Here is a 16,896-nt window from a genome sequence, read left to right on the forward strand (position 1 = left end):
GTTGGAAAAGGAGCCTCTCTTGGTCTTGGTGTGTCAGCTGTGTTTTTAACATGGGGTTATCACGCCGCGCTGAAAAGAGCTTGTTCCCAGAGCAGCCCCTGTTTCAGACCGAAAAAGTGCTTTGCTAAGCCCCTTTATATTCGTCCAGCGTTGACGAAAAGCGCAGAGCTGTGGGGCAGAGCTGTCGACTGCTTGTTGCTGCTTTAGAGGATTAACATTAGCTAGAGGTGGCTGAGCGAGCCCATAATAACACCTGTCAGTGAGAAGTTGAACCAGACACGTTTTGCGCTCTGTTACAGAAATGCAAGTCAGTGACTTCTTTGTGTCCGCTCCTGGAAAGGCGATCCTCCACGGAGAGCATGCAGTTGTGCATGGAAAGGTAACCTGTGAGGAAAAGTGTACAGCTAACAATGAAGATACTGATTTATGCGATTTTATGATGGCTCTTGGTACATCTGTTAGTATTTCAACAGAAGCAATGACATTAATAATTGTTGGTTTTGCAAGACAGTTTTCCAGACTTTTTTTATACTTGCCTCCCTCCAAGAGGATGTCTCTTCTTAAGACTTGTTCCAGTGGTACTCTGCATGTTGATTTTGCTGTTGCACTGTATGGAAAAGGCATTCAATAATCACAAAACCATGGTATACCCTGGAGCAAACTGTTAATATTGGAAATTATACTCGAGCTAATACTTGGCGAGGATAAAAATTTGACAAGTGTGAATCTTTCATAACCCTTTAACATCTGTTGTTGCTCCTTCACAGGTGGCTCTTGCTGTCAGTTTGAACCTGAGAACATATTTACGCTTGGTGGCCACCACTACTGGCAAAGTTTGCATCAACCTCCCGAATATTGACACATTTCTCTGCTGGGACCTGTCTGAGCTGAAGCAGCTGATTCCTTACTCATGTGGTAAGGGATGATGCAGCACTGGGGCCTGTAACCACCTACAATATATTTTTTAATGATATATCATACATTCCATAGTCCAGCACGTGCAGAGAGATTTCCATGTTGTTCATACATTTACATAAGTGTGTGTTGTTGATTGCTGTGTCTTGTAATTGTAACTCATAGCAGCTAAGGGAGAAGAGGTGAAACGTCTGGATCCTGAACTTGTGAGGAGACTGCGTGAATTTGTTGGTGTAACAAACGGAGACATGGATACTTGCAACATGGCCACCTTATCCTTCCTCTACCTCTACCTCTCACTGTTTGGATCAGGGTGAGACAGTACTGCTATTACTGCTAGTATTTGTTCACTGTAGTATGTAGTGTTGTTCACTGTACAGCTCCAAAAATCGCAACACACATTACAGATGTTTTGGTACAAAAGGAAAACCAGAGACGAGGCCCAGCAAATATCATCCAGTTGTAGAGATGTGGTGCAAGCAGTTTCAAAAGTGCAGATGTAAACATGTCAGTGTCCTTCATCTACAGGCAGTTTGAAGCAAAAGCATGTAAATTTGACATTTCCACCACCTTCAGGCAATAAGAGTTTACCGAATGCTGACAAGTATGGACTTTACTCATGTCATCGAGAGTCGGCTGGTCTCAAGAACTGTCCTCCTTTGGATAGTGGAGGAAGAGTCTCAAATGTCAGATTGAGACTCGTTTGTTTGATGGTTAAGTCTGAAAAAAGCTTAATGTTTTGCTGGAATTCTTAGATTATTTTAGGGAAAGAAAATAAGAAAAAAAAAATACATTCACAAAATCAAGAAAAGGTTACATTTGGTGTGGACAGAAGCTGAATAGTTTCTGTTAGAATTTCATGTTCTAACATAATAATATTTTATTTCTATTCTTTTAGTTTAACTAAAACAAGCGTTAGACATAAAATCTAAGAGATACACACTCAAGAAAATACAGCTGTTAAAAAGCCAAAAAACTGCAGCTGTAACACTCATTGCCTGAAGTTGGCGCAACTGTCAAAACTGCAGCAGTGAGCACGTTCTGTGCCTGTAGGTGATTCAATGAATGTGTACATTGACAAAAAAATGCTGCCTGCTAGGCCAGACCTGAATGTGTGAGATTGTAACTTTGCATATGAGCCACAGCCAGGTCAAATTCATCTATGCTGTGCTATTGCTCATGTGTAGCATTGTGTACAGTGATGTGAACTGTAGTGTACCATGGTGGAATTATTACATTTTATACTTTGCACTGTGACTTTGAAATGAAATGATACTTTAATGTTGCTCTTGTGTCAACTATAAATGTAAGCAATGTTAACATAACACAACAAAGGTCACAAGTACTGAAGGTTTATTACACTGCTCTCATGCAGTCACATTCTCAGTGTAGTTTCTGTGTTGTCACTTCTTGCAGCTCTTTTGAAAAAGCTTTGCAATAATGTGCTCCCTTTTGATGTAGATAAGAAAAAGGCTGAAAAAAAAATCCCTGCACTTAGAGATAAAGATATTAAGGAGAAACAGACAGAAAGTCCGGATATTAGTTTTAGCAGCACGAGCAGCTGTGAACAGGGAGGATGCTCAGGGACATTAGAGCTGCAGGTTGTCGGGAGGTTTAATCGGCGCTGACACGGTGCTTGCATGTCTGAGAGAGGTGATGGGTTCTGACAGTATGGTCACTAATGAGAGTCTGGCACTGGGCCACACTGCAGCCTTTAACAAGTCTGGATGTGTTTTTCCCTCGAGAGAAGAGTCGGACAATTAGTTTAGAGTATTCTCCTGTCTGCCCAAAAGCAGCTTCCCTGATAGACATGGACAGGAGTGTCAAGTAAGTTTCTGTTGCATGTAGTAGTGAATAGATTGATACACAATTACAATTATAAAAAACTGTTACTGTACCAGTTAATGTGATTGTAAAGAAGGTTATATGATACATTATTTGCTTGATTTTTTGGAGGGTAAAAATGCACCATAAGTGACCGTAAATTAGCAATTACTATTTTTAATAATGTAAATAATCTAAAAGATTGTGTGATGTCCCTGTAAAAATCATCTCAATCATCTGCAGTCATCGCTTAGTAACAGTAATAAGTCATGTATGGAGTATTTAAATGATGATATACAAAGAGAAGCTCAGTTTTCAATGTTTTTTTGTGTTGATATTTTATTCTCAGTGAGCTGCCCAGCCTGACCATATCTGTGTGGTCGGAGCTGCCGACTGGAGCGGGACTGGGTTCGAGTGCTGCCTACTCAGTGTGTTTAGCTGCAGCTCTGCTTTGTGCAAGTGGAGCCATTCCCACTCCTCTCAAAGAGTGGGATCACACCGGCAGGTAAATAAAAAACACATTACAATAAGGTCTCCAGCAGTGTGTATACAGTCTGCACAGACTTTGCGCAGACTGTATACACAGAATCATTTGGTCTGATTAATATGATCTAAAAAGACACTTAACTAAAAACAAGTGTACAAAGTGTATTCAATCACATTTCCCAGATTATGTAAACAGTCTATCCAAATGAAGAGGATGGAGAATTAAAAACTTTGAATCATATAAATCTCAAATACAAACATAGATATATGGTCGAGGGTCAATAAATACCATGTTTGAGAAGTGTATAATGTTACATTTTTGACAAATGTGCAAACCATTTTATTTTTATTCATCCTATATTTAACCAGAAACGCTTTGCATCAAATATAATTTCTTAAAATATTTCACTTCACTGCTCAATTTTGTAAACTTTGCTGTAATTTTTGAGTCCATGGTTTATGGTAGACTGCATTATCATGCAATGTGTTGATGGCGATTTGAACCTCCCAAAAACGTCACATTTTAGATAAATTCTTATCATTGTTCCTGTCTTTGATTCTTGGTAGTATCAGAGGACCTTGCAAAAATTCAAATTAAAATTACAGATTGCAGTCAAATATCTAATGAATCATGTTAAGACATAGTCTTTTAAGGATGAAACTGTCTTTTTTGGAAAATTAAAGACGCATTAATTTTCAGTGGGATATTGTTAAACTGTATTGTGCTGCAAATCCTGTGATCTTATGTAGAGTCAGGTTGCTTCATCACAAACCACATAGGTATAATCCTTTATTGAACATGTATGAACTGTATGTTCCACTATGGGCTGTCAAGATATCAGATTCTTTCACTACACAATTGTCGTGGCCTTAAGAATTTATGATAATGATATTTTCACAATGTCAATAGAAAATGCTATCAGTCAGTCTGCCACCATAACTGTACAAAAGTGTGCAAAAAGTACAGTTACATTCAATGGATAGTCAAAAGACAACCAGATAAACTGATAAACAAAAGATCCACACAATATTATTATATGTGTATTTTTAACACAATATCAATATTTAGTTCTTTAAATATCATGATTATTGTCAATACCGGTATATTGCGACATGCCTAGTCCTGCCCATGTACCAGTGTTTGGTTAGGAGATAAAGTGGAAGTTAGAGGTTGGGTTTCCTTTCATTTTAAAATGATTGCAGGTGGAGTCAGGAGGACCTGGAACTGATCAACAGCTGGGCTTTTCAAGGGGAAATGATCATCCATGGGAATCCTTCAGGAGTAGACAACGCTGTAGGAACATGGGGTGAGGTCTGAAATTATGAGGCAGTACATATGGTGTTATACTTCCCTTTGTCTCTGTGGATGCTTAGAACTCTTTGGTGAAATTATCAGTGTATTGTACCACCACTTTCCATTATCATCTGATGGTTATCTGTTTAATGATTTTGATTTCCCTCTATATAGGGGGCATGCTGAGATTCTTGGCCGGGAAGATAATACCACTGAGCAGGTACTGACACAGATTAACAGTTTTTAATTTGATTTCATTTAAAGCAAGTAAATTAATAAAAAAAAAAAAAAAATATATGTATGTGTGTGTATATATATATATATATATATATATATATATATATATATATATATATATATATATATATATATATATATATATATATATATATATATATATATATATATATATATATATATATATATATATATATATATATATATATATATATATATATATATATAACTTGCAGAAAGCAAATATAGTCTTGGTAAAATTAGTGCATCAGAATAATATGTCTGTATGAACTCTGTGATCTCTCTGCTTTACTTCCAGGGTACCATTATTAAGAATCCTCCTCACTAACACCAAAGTACCACGTAGCACCAAGGTACTTGTTGCCAGGGTGAAGGACAAAATTAACAAGGTACTAAATGGTTTCTTCCTCCCCCGTGTGTTACTTGTCGACACTGTAATTAATATAATAGGCGGTGCTTTTGCATGGCAGATACTCCAGAGTCTGGCGTCGAGTGCCTTCATAAAATATTGAAATTAAACTCTTAGCCAGCACCCCTGTGTGCTGTTGCCTTGGTGACACCAGCAGGTGTGCAGATTCCTGCCTCAGACATAGATAGGCCTGGATGGTGTTGTGGCAGTGTTGTGATCAGGCTGGAGCACAGCCAAAGTCAAACCTGACATTTTACAGTCTGTATTTGTTTAGGGCTTATCCATCATAAGCCTGTTCGGATGTTTTAAACAAACACACACAGGCTTGTTTTGCATATAACCTGCAGTAATGACTTCATGGACACCTGCTGTGGTATCGGAGATGACGATTTCTTTTCTTTTTTTCCCCCCTCCCCCCTGCAGTTTCCCTCCATCATGACCCCTGTGCTTGACTCAGTCGATGCCATTTCTTGCACTTGTGAGAAAGTCCTCTCAGAGATGACCTGTGAGCCCATCACAGGGGAGCACTACAATATTCTAGAGGTACCAAATATTAATATGATTGTGTAAAGCACATTTTGCTGTAGATATGTTGTTGATGGTAAACTGTAATTGTGGTAAATGCTTGTAGTCCAGGAGCCCATATTTTTATCCATGCAGCAAGTCCTTCCTGTGAGCAACAGGTATTAACAACAGGTATATAAATGTCATATCATTTATAGGAGCTCATTGACATTAATCAGCACCATCTAAATGTGATGGGGGTGGGACACCCTGCCCTGGACACGCTGTGCCGGGTTACACTGACCAGGGGGCTACACAGCAAGCTAACTGGTGCAGGTGGAGGAGGCTGTGGCATCACACTTCTGAGACCAGGTACTATGGGCCACTCGTTGTGCTGTGTGTGTCATAACGGTGTGCATTTTAAATGTTTGTATAAAGGGTAAAGTCAAAGGTTTTTTTTTTTCTTCAAAGAATCATATTTTAATTGCTGTTGTAATTACTTCTCAAGTTTTAATGATGCATACAACTAAAATGTATCCTTCATTTAATCAACGCTATACAGCATCCTCTGAAGGATTGGTCTTACAATGAGCTCAATTTCATGAGGGAAGTTTGATGAGCCAAACTGTCAGACTCCTGCTGACAACAAATGTTCAGTTTTTCCTCAAACGCTCCCTCGGTCTTCCTTTCTGAAACAGCAGTTTGAGTGGCAGGAAATGATGAGAAGGGTCTTTTGGTGTGTGGGTACTACAGTGCCATTGGTTATAGGGAAACTTTGTATCATTCTCCCTTTGACAAAGCAAACAAGGAAAGAACCTGTGAGCCGAGTCTTTGTTTATGCCTGCAGCCTGTAGCATACTGAATTTTAATAAGTTTAAAATCCTCCAAATAGATTTCCAAATGCTCTTTATTTGTTTTCTCAGCAAGCATTTCCCTCTGTGTGAAAATGCAGCTATTTTCAAATAGATCGTCTAGTATCTGTCTTCTGTAATGTTCTCAGAGAGTCTTTATGGTAAAGCTCTTTTTTAAGCAAGGGGTAAGTTAAGTTATTTTATCATTGCGTTAAAAGCTGCTCTAGCATTAAATTTTCACCTGGACGTGTGGTTAGCACTAGTATTGCTGTGTGGCTGTATCCTCCCCGCTGAACTGAACAATTATTATTCTACATTTATGGACAGTGACAGAGACATTTCAGGTTGAGTCCTGGCATCTTTATGCTCTGTCCCTGAAAGCACCACTGTAGCACATTTAGTCATAAAGACTTGATTTCAGTCTTAAAGGTTCCACAGCATCTATCCCACTCTAATATTTTTTTTCTTTTTATGTATTATTGCAGCCCAACTTGACATGACTTGTTTATGTTGTAGAAACGGACTCCATCATTATCCAGAGTACAGTACAGGACTTGAGAGACTGCGGCTTTGACTGCTGGGAAACAAGTATTGGCGGGCCAGGTGTCCAGCAGCACTCTCCTTTGTCGGTCAAGGAGGAAGTCCTGGAGATTTTAAACCGATACTGACATCCACCTGCGGCTGTGGCTGAACAAGAGGACAGACGGATGGTTCGTCTGTTTGTTGTCGGTACAGCAGGACCTGAGGTGTGCTGAACTAATGAAGTGGGCCAAGGGACGGTTCATACTGAACAGTATGTACAGCTGTACAGAGCTGCCTGAACTTATTAATTATAGATTTTCCTGACTGAAAAACAATGTAATCTAAAGTTTGAAACTAACAAGTCAACTGTGTTGAGTGTTTGCTTGTAAAATGTACTCTGGGCTAGAGGCCTGTGTACTGAGCTCTTTGTCCAGTAGATGGCAGCAGAGTTGCACAAGTGCTTTTTATTAAACAGGAGTTATGTTAAGAGGCTCTGATAAAATTGATTAATATATAAGTGAGATACAGGCAGGATTAATTTATATTTTCATCCAAATGCTTAAAGTAGTAAAAGTAGTGGAGCCAATGTATCTTCATGGATTAGATGATCGTCCACCATTAATTACTGACTCTTGAGATTGTAACATGAATCTAGAATGAATGAATGTGATCATTTTGTAGGATTTATTTTATAAATAGTGATAATGGAGGAAATTATATGAATAATATGATATGTATATACATTTTTGGGTGGGTGGGTGGGTGGGTGGGGGGTTCAGAGGGTATCAACAAAACACAATGACTGCTACTCAGTTTTTTAGTCTTCATAGATACTTTCATAAAGCAGGTTTATGAAAGTAACTGTGCTTTAATATTTCTCTTCTCATGAACAGAGTTGGTGAGAATATGTGTCTGAATAAGTCAAGACCAGGAAATGTCATGAATATATTCTGAGAATTATTCACATGTAATGTCAGACTTCACTCTAATGAATTATCATTATCAAGATCGCTTCAAATAAAAATCTCAAGAAGTAATTACAACATAACTTAAGCACATGACTGTATAGTGCTGCATTGCTTTTCAATTTTGCTCTACATTTAATATGTAGATATGGTGAAATGTAAATTTATGCTAAAACTCTTCAGTCTCTTTTTAAGAGTATTTTAGAAATCTGTAATAATTTGATAAAATGTTCTTGTTATTTCAGTTTTATGTGCTGTTCATTTCTGCAGTTAAAGAGTAACTGGCTGATTTGTTGTGCTAGTACAGAATGGGGAGAGGGGGACAGCAGGAGTGTGTGGCCTCTCTGGAGCCTCTGGATTAGCGCCACTATAATGTGAATCAACAACAACCAGCGTCCTTCTGTGAGTCACACATTTGTGCTGACACATATGCGCACACACATACACACACACACACACACACACACACACACACACACACACACACACACACACACCAGCTTTCCCAAATTATTCTCCACCTAATCACTCATCCTCCTAAGCATTACAAAATATTCTGCAAATGCCGCAGATACAGAAGACGGATCTGTTTAGAATATCCCTGATTTGGGGAAAAGGTCATAGTGGGATTCAGTTGAGTTTGAATATCCATTTCATTTTCTATTTTTTAAATGTCATGAAGATTGAGTAGTACAAATCTGGCAGTGTACGTGAATAAATGACATTCGTCACCCTCCCTCCTTTTCCGCCTGGCGCCCCCTCTGTCCTCTTGAATTGTGTCATCTTTATGTCAGGGCAGCCCCCCGTCAGCGCGCTGCACAGTTGCCCCTAACCCCTGCTGGAATTTAATTACCACTGCGCTTTTCAATTGAAATGGCATTGACGAGGGGGGACAAGAGGGAGACAACAGAGCCTGTTTCATTTGAAGACCCTCTCTTTCTTTTTCTGTCTTATTCTCTCTCACTCCTTTTACCCCTGCAAGGCACAGATGGTATTTTTTTTTATTTTTTTATCAGTGTCAGCGCCTGCTTCTTTCTGCTCTGATGAATAGAATCTAAGGAGGCCCTGAGATTATTTCAGATAACAGAGGGAGTGAGGAAAGAGGGTCAAGGATAGAGGGAGAATGTCAGAATCAGAGAGATACAGTGAAGACAGTGTGCTGTCCCAGGAGTGAAGACGGAGATGAACAAATCATTTAACATTTAACATTTAGGGAGTTTTGTCTGGATGGATCAATGTGGGAGAATCAAGGATGTATAATTCATTTTGTACAAGCAGGAGGAAGGAAATGTTAAATGTGAATTTGCTGAGTGGTCATGCTCACTGTGGCACAGTCCCTCTGGTCCGTCAGTCGACTTTTGAAATGCTTGTCAGGAGCCATTAAGTTTGAATACAGAATTAGACTTGACTGACAAGATATCATGTTGCTCATGGCCACTGGTTTTACTAACAGGGATTCGGCGCGTGCATGACTTCCTACAGTGAGCATTTTCATTTACATAAATAGGATCTCGGGATCACAGTATGTCGTTGGTTGTTATTATGGAAAATTACTTGTGCGTTGATTGTATTTTATGTCATGATATCTGTGTCAAAGGAGGATGTGGAATTGGCCACAGCAGGGGGAGATCTGTGCTATCGTCCTCTCCCAGCATTCATACAGACACACTGACAGAGGCAACATCAACATCATGAGCTCCTCTCTGTCATGATGGGCTGTATGATCCTCCTGGGGGTGTTTGCCCTTTCGATAAGTGGGGGGTGGCGGCCGGTGTTAGTAGCAGGGGTCCGACTAAGCCGGCGGGTTACAAGGGTGCTGTCAAAGAACTGAGAGGATTTAGTTTTAGGGAGAAATGTTATTTTGTTCTATTAGCCCCAGCTCCTGATAATATGTTTATTCAATGAAAGGAACTTTTTTTTAAGCAAGCAAACATTTATTATTGCTTCATTTAGTACACTAAGGGGCTTTGTTGCTACAGCTCTACTTGGCCAATCGCTCATAGCGATTATTATTAGCTAATGTTAGCAAACTTTCAAGAGATATTGCTGACATCACTGAATCAGCATGCTGACCTTTCTCAGCTTGTGCTATGCTACAGTTTAGCGTTCACTATTATCCTAGTTGTGATTTGTGGCCACAGTAGCTGCTTTTCAGCTAAAGGTACAGTGTCTGCTAGTCACTGTTTGCTTATGTCTACCAGTTGTAAAGAAATATTTCTTTTTTACTTTGTTTTATTGGAATATTTTTTTTATCCAGTAATTGGCAAAGAATCAAGACCAAGAGTTAAAGCGATGGTGGTGGCTGTGTTAGGCTGTACTGTGGCAGAGAAGTGCTCTGAGCTTAAAGCTAACATATGCATGCTAACATGCTCAAATTGAGAATGCTAACTCTCTGACATTCACCAGGTCTATCATGTTCACCATCGTAGCTAAGCGTGTTATCATGCTGACGTTTGCTAATTATCTCTAGTACAAATTATAATAACTCAACTTAATGACTAAATTAAAAGTTAAAGGACTCTTAGTTTTTATCTTGAGGGAGACATAAATGTCTGGACCAAATTTCATGACAATCCATCCAACAGTTTTTGAAACATTTGACTTAAAACCACAAATGTCAGCCTCATGGTGGTGCTACAGGAGAACTTGCAGGTTACAGCCTCAGGCAACCATGAATGTCTGTTGAGAATTATTTCGGTTTGGATTAAAGGGAGGGCAGGCCAACGGGCAGACTGACATTAGAGCCATGCAGCTTGCATGGGAGGAAAAAAACAAACAGAGAAAAGAAACAGCAAATAGGTCTCAAAAAAATAAATGATTTTGTGTGGGAGATTTTTTTTTTTCTGTTTCCCCATCCTGTTGATCAACTCTGACCATTCAGATATATTGCGTTCCCTTGTGGAGCTCAAGACCCAGTCTTAACTCCCACCCTTAGACAAAATATTTCAAATGAGGTTTCCACCTGGAGGGTCTGTTTGGTCTAGAACTGGGATTCTTTCATGTTTATAAAATGGGCCCACAGTGTGTAGCCCTGCTTGAGCTGTGCTAGTGTAAACATCTGAGACACATGACACAGAGCAACTCCCATCCACGTCCCATTTTCCATGGAATTGTATCATGTCATTGTATTGATCCTGTAATTGATCCTGTGAAGTTGAGGGCACCTGCAACATACTCTGTCATCCCTCAATGCCACGAGCGCTCTTGTTTAATTGCAGGCTAAGGTGCTGGTTTTTCTTGTTGCCTTTGAAGAGCCTCATTGATTTTTATACCGCCCTTCATCCTCGCTGTGCTCCATTTTAAGAGCAAATCCCTTGTGTCGAAGTTGCCCAGAATGTAAAAGTATGAAATCTGTCAGCGCTTTTCACAAGGCTTCCAGGTGCAATCCAGACACGTTAACAGCTACGTTTAAATAGTCTGGCTTCTGTTTTTTTTTTTTTTTTTAAACACATTTAATCAGAGGAGGGGGGAATAGAGGCTGTGGCTACACTCTGCCTACATCCAGTGTCTATCTCATATGGGACTAGTTAAATGTGAGGTGGTGTTGGAAACACCCTGATCAGACTGGAAGGGTCAAAGTTCGTCACCATAGCTCTGCCTTTTGGGTTGTTTTTGTCAAAATAAACTGATTTCGCGAGAAAAAAAAAAAGGTGTGTCCAGTATTTTGGGATAAATCAGAGGTGTATAGATATTTTTCTATTTGTTTGGTATCCAAGAGGAGATTTGTCTTTTTGTTTACATGTGCGATGTGTATGCATTTATAACACTTATGGTAAAAGAATCACATTATACTGCAATGATATATTGCATGAAATAATCTGAAGCCAATAATCCAAACAGGAATGGTAATTCTTTTTGTCAGGCTTTAAAGTGTAGTTTAGAAGCTGGCACAAAAATATATTCAGTACATTAGATCTATATAGAACAAAAATATCCTAAATGAAATTTGATTTGCATTAATATGAGAAGCAGCTTATCTAACATTCATACTTTGAACTTGCTTTGAATTAGAAATAGGTTCTCATCATTTCCCTGGGATTGCAGCCAATTTATTGGATTCAGTTTTTTTTTTTTTTTTTTTCTTTCATCAGAGGCTCGGGGAGGAGGATGATCTCCAAATGTTATCAAATGACACTGTGTGATTGATGGACCATTAAAATGTCAGCCAGATGTACTTAAAACCACAGCTTTTAGGTTGATAAATCATGGCACAAATGGATACATAAAGCTGTTAGAAACAAATATTCCCATCTAGAGCTATCTGCAGTCAGATAGTAATGGATGTTCTATCTCCTTGTCTGTCTGTCTCTCTGTATGTTTATTTCTTCACTTTTTTTCCCCCTCTCCCAGTGTATCTCTCGACCACTGCAGTCATGTAATTACAGCGGGACAGGTAGGAGTGTTCATATTTCATCTGCTGCATTCACGATAACATCTAATAATCCGAAAGCGTTGCAAAATTGGTATCTCGTTGCTCATGCATTATGAATGAGTCACTGATTGCTTTTTTGCATAGATTAGCAATCATTTCACAGAAATCTTTCATATAAAAATGTGCCAGGAGGGTTCTATCTCTTTTTCTGAAGAGTTGAGGTGACACATCCTGCCGCTATTTAAGATAAGACAGATCAGGTGATACCACTTCTCGCCCTTGCCCCACTGCTCCCTCTCCTGCTCTCTGATTTATTTCTCTATGTATATCATCATGAGGGAGGGGGTAAGTGTAATTTTTGCAACTGATTGCTCACTTAGTGAATATATTCAGCATTTGCAGTGTTATTGTGTATGGAGCCAAGTGGCTAAGTACCACTGAGATTCTTTGGCATCAAAGTAAACATTCTCAGACTCCAGAAGTGCATCTTCAAACCTCTGAGATTGTGCGTGCTACATATGGATTTCAGTGACCTCTGCTTGTCCTGACTTGTAGCTTCAGATTGGCATAACACATAAGGGGCTCATATGGTCTAGTGGTTAGGAAAATAGGCTGGCGGCCGGTCGCAGTCCAAAGTCCTGGATGAGGTTTACATACCACTTTAGTTTCCTGTCAGGCAAATAACCTGTTTCACAATGATCTACATCATCCAGTGAAAAGTCAAGTCAAATGCACTTCAGAGAGTTTTATAAACAGTCTGAGCGATGCAGCTGTCATGGTTTTAATGTTGCTGAGAGCAGCATGTAGACCAAACATGAAACAGCACTGTTTTTAAACTTAAAAGTTCTCATACATAAAAGCCGTGTTAGAAGTTTTAATTAAAGCTTTTGTTGGATGCTTTGATGTGCGTGGACTTAAATTTGAGCTCTGCTGTGTTACTGATTGAACGACGAAGGAAAAGCGTGAGTGTGAGTGTGAGTGTGAGTGTGAGTGTGAGTGTGAGTGAGGTAAGTGCATGTCTGGATGCCTGTGCTGTGTGTCCCATTGTAACCTTTGGCCTTTGCCCCCTCCCCCAGATGGGCAGACTCTCAACCAAGGCCCTGTGGAGGTTGCTGCCCTCTGCCTGACAGCCTGTCACTGTGCTATGGTGGTGATTTTTTTCTGCAGGAGATGGTGTCTGATTGGGAGCAGTGTGTGAATAGCCCTGTCACACTCGATAAGCCAGCAAGACGACCTGTGACGAGGACATATGGCATGTTTGACAGGGAGAGAGGGTGCGAACCGCACTGAATGATAAAATGGTGTTTTTCCCCCTTCGGCAATGTCATGCTTTCAGGCAAGCGTGTGGACCATCGCTCACTCAAGCGGCTGACTCCGGCCTCCTTGTGACATCTCCTTCAAGGTCCTGGGTTTCTCTGCCTCGCGCCTGGCCAATTCTGACACTGCAAGCCTGTGCTGCTCACAGCTGCTCCGCGAGCTTGTCGATGTGGAGAACATAATTGGATATCAGTTTAGTTTAGTGATACATACTAGAAAATTCATCTTAAGAGCCTGTTCGTCAGAGCTCCTCTTAAAGCTCTCTGGCACTGCAGCCCTTCATCCTGTCTCTTCTCTGCCTGTCACACGCCTCACACTGTTGATTAATACACACACACAGTCTCATCAGACGACTCTAATTGATGGGTTCAGCCTCCTCAGGACCCTGATTTATTTAAAGGGCCATGAACAATGAGGAAATGATAAGAAAGGAGAAAGGAGGAAGGAGACAAACAGGCTTGGATTTAAGTGTGTCAGGGAAATTATGGAGTTGAACTGCATGCCTCTCATCCTCACTGTCAGCCGGGTCTTGACTTCTGGTGTTGCAGTCTCAGCTCCTATCCTGTCAAGTGTCACATTGTCTGTGTTTGTGGCCGTGACAGACAGCCCAGGTGTCACACTCAGGCTTCAGTGCACCATCAGGCACCTCTGCTCTGGTCCCCAGTGGCTTACAGTCAGAGAGACAGCACAGTCCAATAACCCAGCATGTCTTGCTCCCCAGGGAATCCCCTGTAGAGTTTACTCTCTGTCCATTGGGCCAGAACTTAGAAACTCTGCCAACAGTCACATGATCCTGCTTTCCCTCTGAATGCTAATTATAACACCCCAACTGTTATAGTGCCACTTCTGCCACAATTATGACTATTTCTGCTGCTTCTTTCTGTAAGAAACAAAGAAGTAGGACATGTCCCTAAATTCAATGATTGCTGCTGCTGAGGGAGGGGGGTCAAAATGTTTTAGCATAAGAGAATGAAAGTTCATTAAGGCGGATGAGAATTGAGACTGTGTTGTTTAGATCCCTGTAGGTGAAGGAGGTTAAAGCTGTTGATCAACATTTTCCCAATGGATCAAATGATGTCTTTGAGCTCACTGTTGTGGCTTTGTGGCTTGCAATTTTACTGTTTGGCTCACTCTTCTAGTGTTATTTTCATCCACATCAATCAGCTGTTTTTAGCGAGACACAGTTCTGAAAAACCAACTGAGCACTGGTGAATGTAGTGGAGCATTTAGCAGCTAAAGAGAGATATATCCTTCAGGGGTTCAAGGAAACCAAAAGCAGAGCTAAAGGGAGAGTTAATATTAGACTTAGATTGTCTAAGTGGCCAAAAAATTCAGTTATGGCATATTTAAGCTGATTCAGAAATACTTAGTGCCAGTTCAAAGAGGGCTGCCTGTAGGTGTGATCTAGAGCTGGGCAAAAAGTCTATATTGACCTTTACTGATGTTCAAGACAATTATATTGTGATACAACTATTTTATTGTGTTACTATTCTACAACTTTCAACTTGTCCAAATGATTAGTTCAGTGTAAAGTTCTCATAAAGAACTGACAAAATTAGTCAGTGAATACTGTTCCACAGATAAAGAGTCCTGTCTCATGTAATGCATCACAGTGGACACTGCTGGAAAGTAATTAAGTACATTTACGCAAGTATTTAGGTACAGCTTTACTTTAGTTTCAGCATTTTATGCTTTGTACTTTGTACTTCTATTCCACCACATTTCAAAAGGAAATATTTACTCTATTACATTCACTTCTAATAGCTATAGTTACTTGTTTCATTGAAGATAAACATTTTAGATAAAAAAAAACAAGACCATCTTATAAGATATCATAAACTCAAATTATGAATAATTTGAGTTTATGACTTTATAATAATTTGTTCTTTTTGTTTGATCTTCTTTAATTCAGATGGTATTTTTTTCAAGTCTGGCTCCCTGTTTGTGTTTACATAAGTTTAGAGGATGGTGATTCAGTGACAGTTTGGCCTTCAGCTCTTGCATATCCATAAATTGTGTTGACATTTTCCCATTTATCTGAACTGCTGTCCATGCTTGTGTGAGCACTTTGTGACAGCTGCTGTTCCACTGGACACCATTTCAAGCTGAGCAGAGATGGGCCAGGACCTTCACTCACTGACCCCGCATCAGATTTTTTTGCACTGGATTCCATCAATAAAGCTTGAGTGGCAGGCCATCCTCTCATTCAGCCGCTCTGTCGAATGCTAAAGTGGCCTTGGCCTTGCAGCAAGAGATGACCTCAGTGTTGTGATCGTCCCGCTACAGTGCCATCAGGAGGCGAGGAGGGGTCTTTATCATCCACTGCAAATTAGTGCTGTGCCTTCTCTTTGTGTGTGATGCTTGTTTGTTAATCAGCTGTTCGGGTCCTTGGTCGTCAACAAAACTTTTGTCAAGTAGCCGTTTTACAGATTTTGTCATGTTTCATGTATTCTCCTAGAAGATTATAGGGATAGTTGGCACTACAACAATATTCATAAATATGCATTGAGCTTTGTTAAACACTAGAAACACAGAAGTGACCATTTTGCATGATTACATTCACTCACAGGAGCATAATATTCTGGGGGAAGCAATTTTAAAGAATTGTGAAATAAATCAAGTCTTTGATTAGCCAACAAAATCTGTTACTGTTATGGAAGAGAGGATTCCTTGAGGACCGGAAACAAACAAGACACTTTTTGATGCAACAAATACAGGCGTGAAACTGTTTATTAATATGGAGGACTCCTATGATATTGTGTGTTCAGATTATAGTATAGATTGCAGATCTGATGAAGTCTTCCTGAAAGCCAGTAAACGTGATCATATTAAATATCCTTCAACGATATAATGTAAACATCAAATATTAGTTTAATTATCATCTAGTTGAAAAATCATATACTATACCTCATAGTTATGTGACTTATTATATGTTTTAATGGACTACACTGTGATGTCATGTTTGATGTTTATGTTACTGCTGTGTGTTGCAGTTTAACATATTCATATTCTATTCTGAGGAAGTGATAATGAATTCAAATCACTTTAACAGTTCACAAGATTGTTACTGAATTCTGTTTTAAGCAGAAAATGATTCAACACTTGCTGAATACATTTTAAAGTATCATGTCTTAACCAATCACATATTACATACATAACAGGAATCCAGTGATTACTTT

At 39.6% G+C, this 16,896-nt stretch overlaps 1 protein-coding gene across 2 annotated transcripts; it reads left to right on the plus strand.

The window, feature by feature from the left end:
• Nucleotides 1–11: 11 nt before the first annotated feature.
• mvk (mevalonate kinase) lies at nt 12–8,272 on the plus strand. 2 transcript variants are annotated; one of them, XM_071482865.1, is made up of 10 exons: nt 12–379; nt 768–915; nt 1,081–1,228; nt 3,089–3,244; nt 4,429–4,532; nt 4,694–4,739; nt 5,076–5,166; nt 5,610–5,729; nt 5,909–6,062; nt 7,058–8,272. In XM_071482865.1, exons 1-10 carry the CDS (start codon nt 302–304, stop codon nt 7,207–7,209), a joined length of 1,197 nt encoding a protein of 398 aa, XP_071338966.1. In that variant the 5' UTR covers nt 12–301; the 3' UTR covers nt 7,210–8,272. The 2 variants fall into 2 exon arrangements, with proteins under 2 accessions (XP_071338966.1, XP_071338967.1); XM_071482866.1 differs by having other exon boundaries at nt 28–379; nt 1,084–1,228.
• Nucleotides 8,273–16,896: the final 8,624 nt, after the last annotated feature.

Source organism: Trachinotus anak, unplaced genomic scaffold (genome assembly GCF_046630095.1).
Source record: "Trachinotus anak isolate AG129_WGS33_773 ecotype Australia unplaced genomic scaffold, CSIRO_AGI_Tana_v1 ptg000008l, whole genome shotgun sequence".
In the NCBI taxonomy this organism is placed as follows: Eukaryota; Metazoa; Chordata; class Actinopteri; order Carangiformes; family Carangidae; genus Trachinotus; species Trachinotus anak.

Excerpts from the sequence above, each read along its gene's own strand:
- mvk (XM_071482865.1), top strand. The coding sequence starts at position 302 with ATGCAAGTCAGTGACTTCTTTGTGTCCGCTCCTGGAAAGGCGATCCTC. Across the intron at positions 4,740-5,075 it reads AAGATAATACCACTGAGCAG|GGTACCATTATTAAGAATCC; the intron begins GTACTGACACAG and ends CTTTACTTCCAG. Across the intron at positions 5,730-5,908 it reads AGCACTACAATATTCTAGAG|GAGCTCATTGACATTAATCA; the intron begins GTACCAAATATT and ends TATCATTTATAG.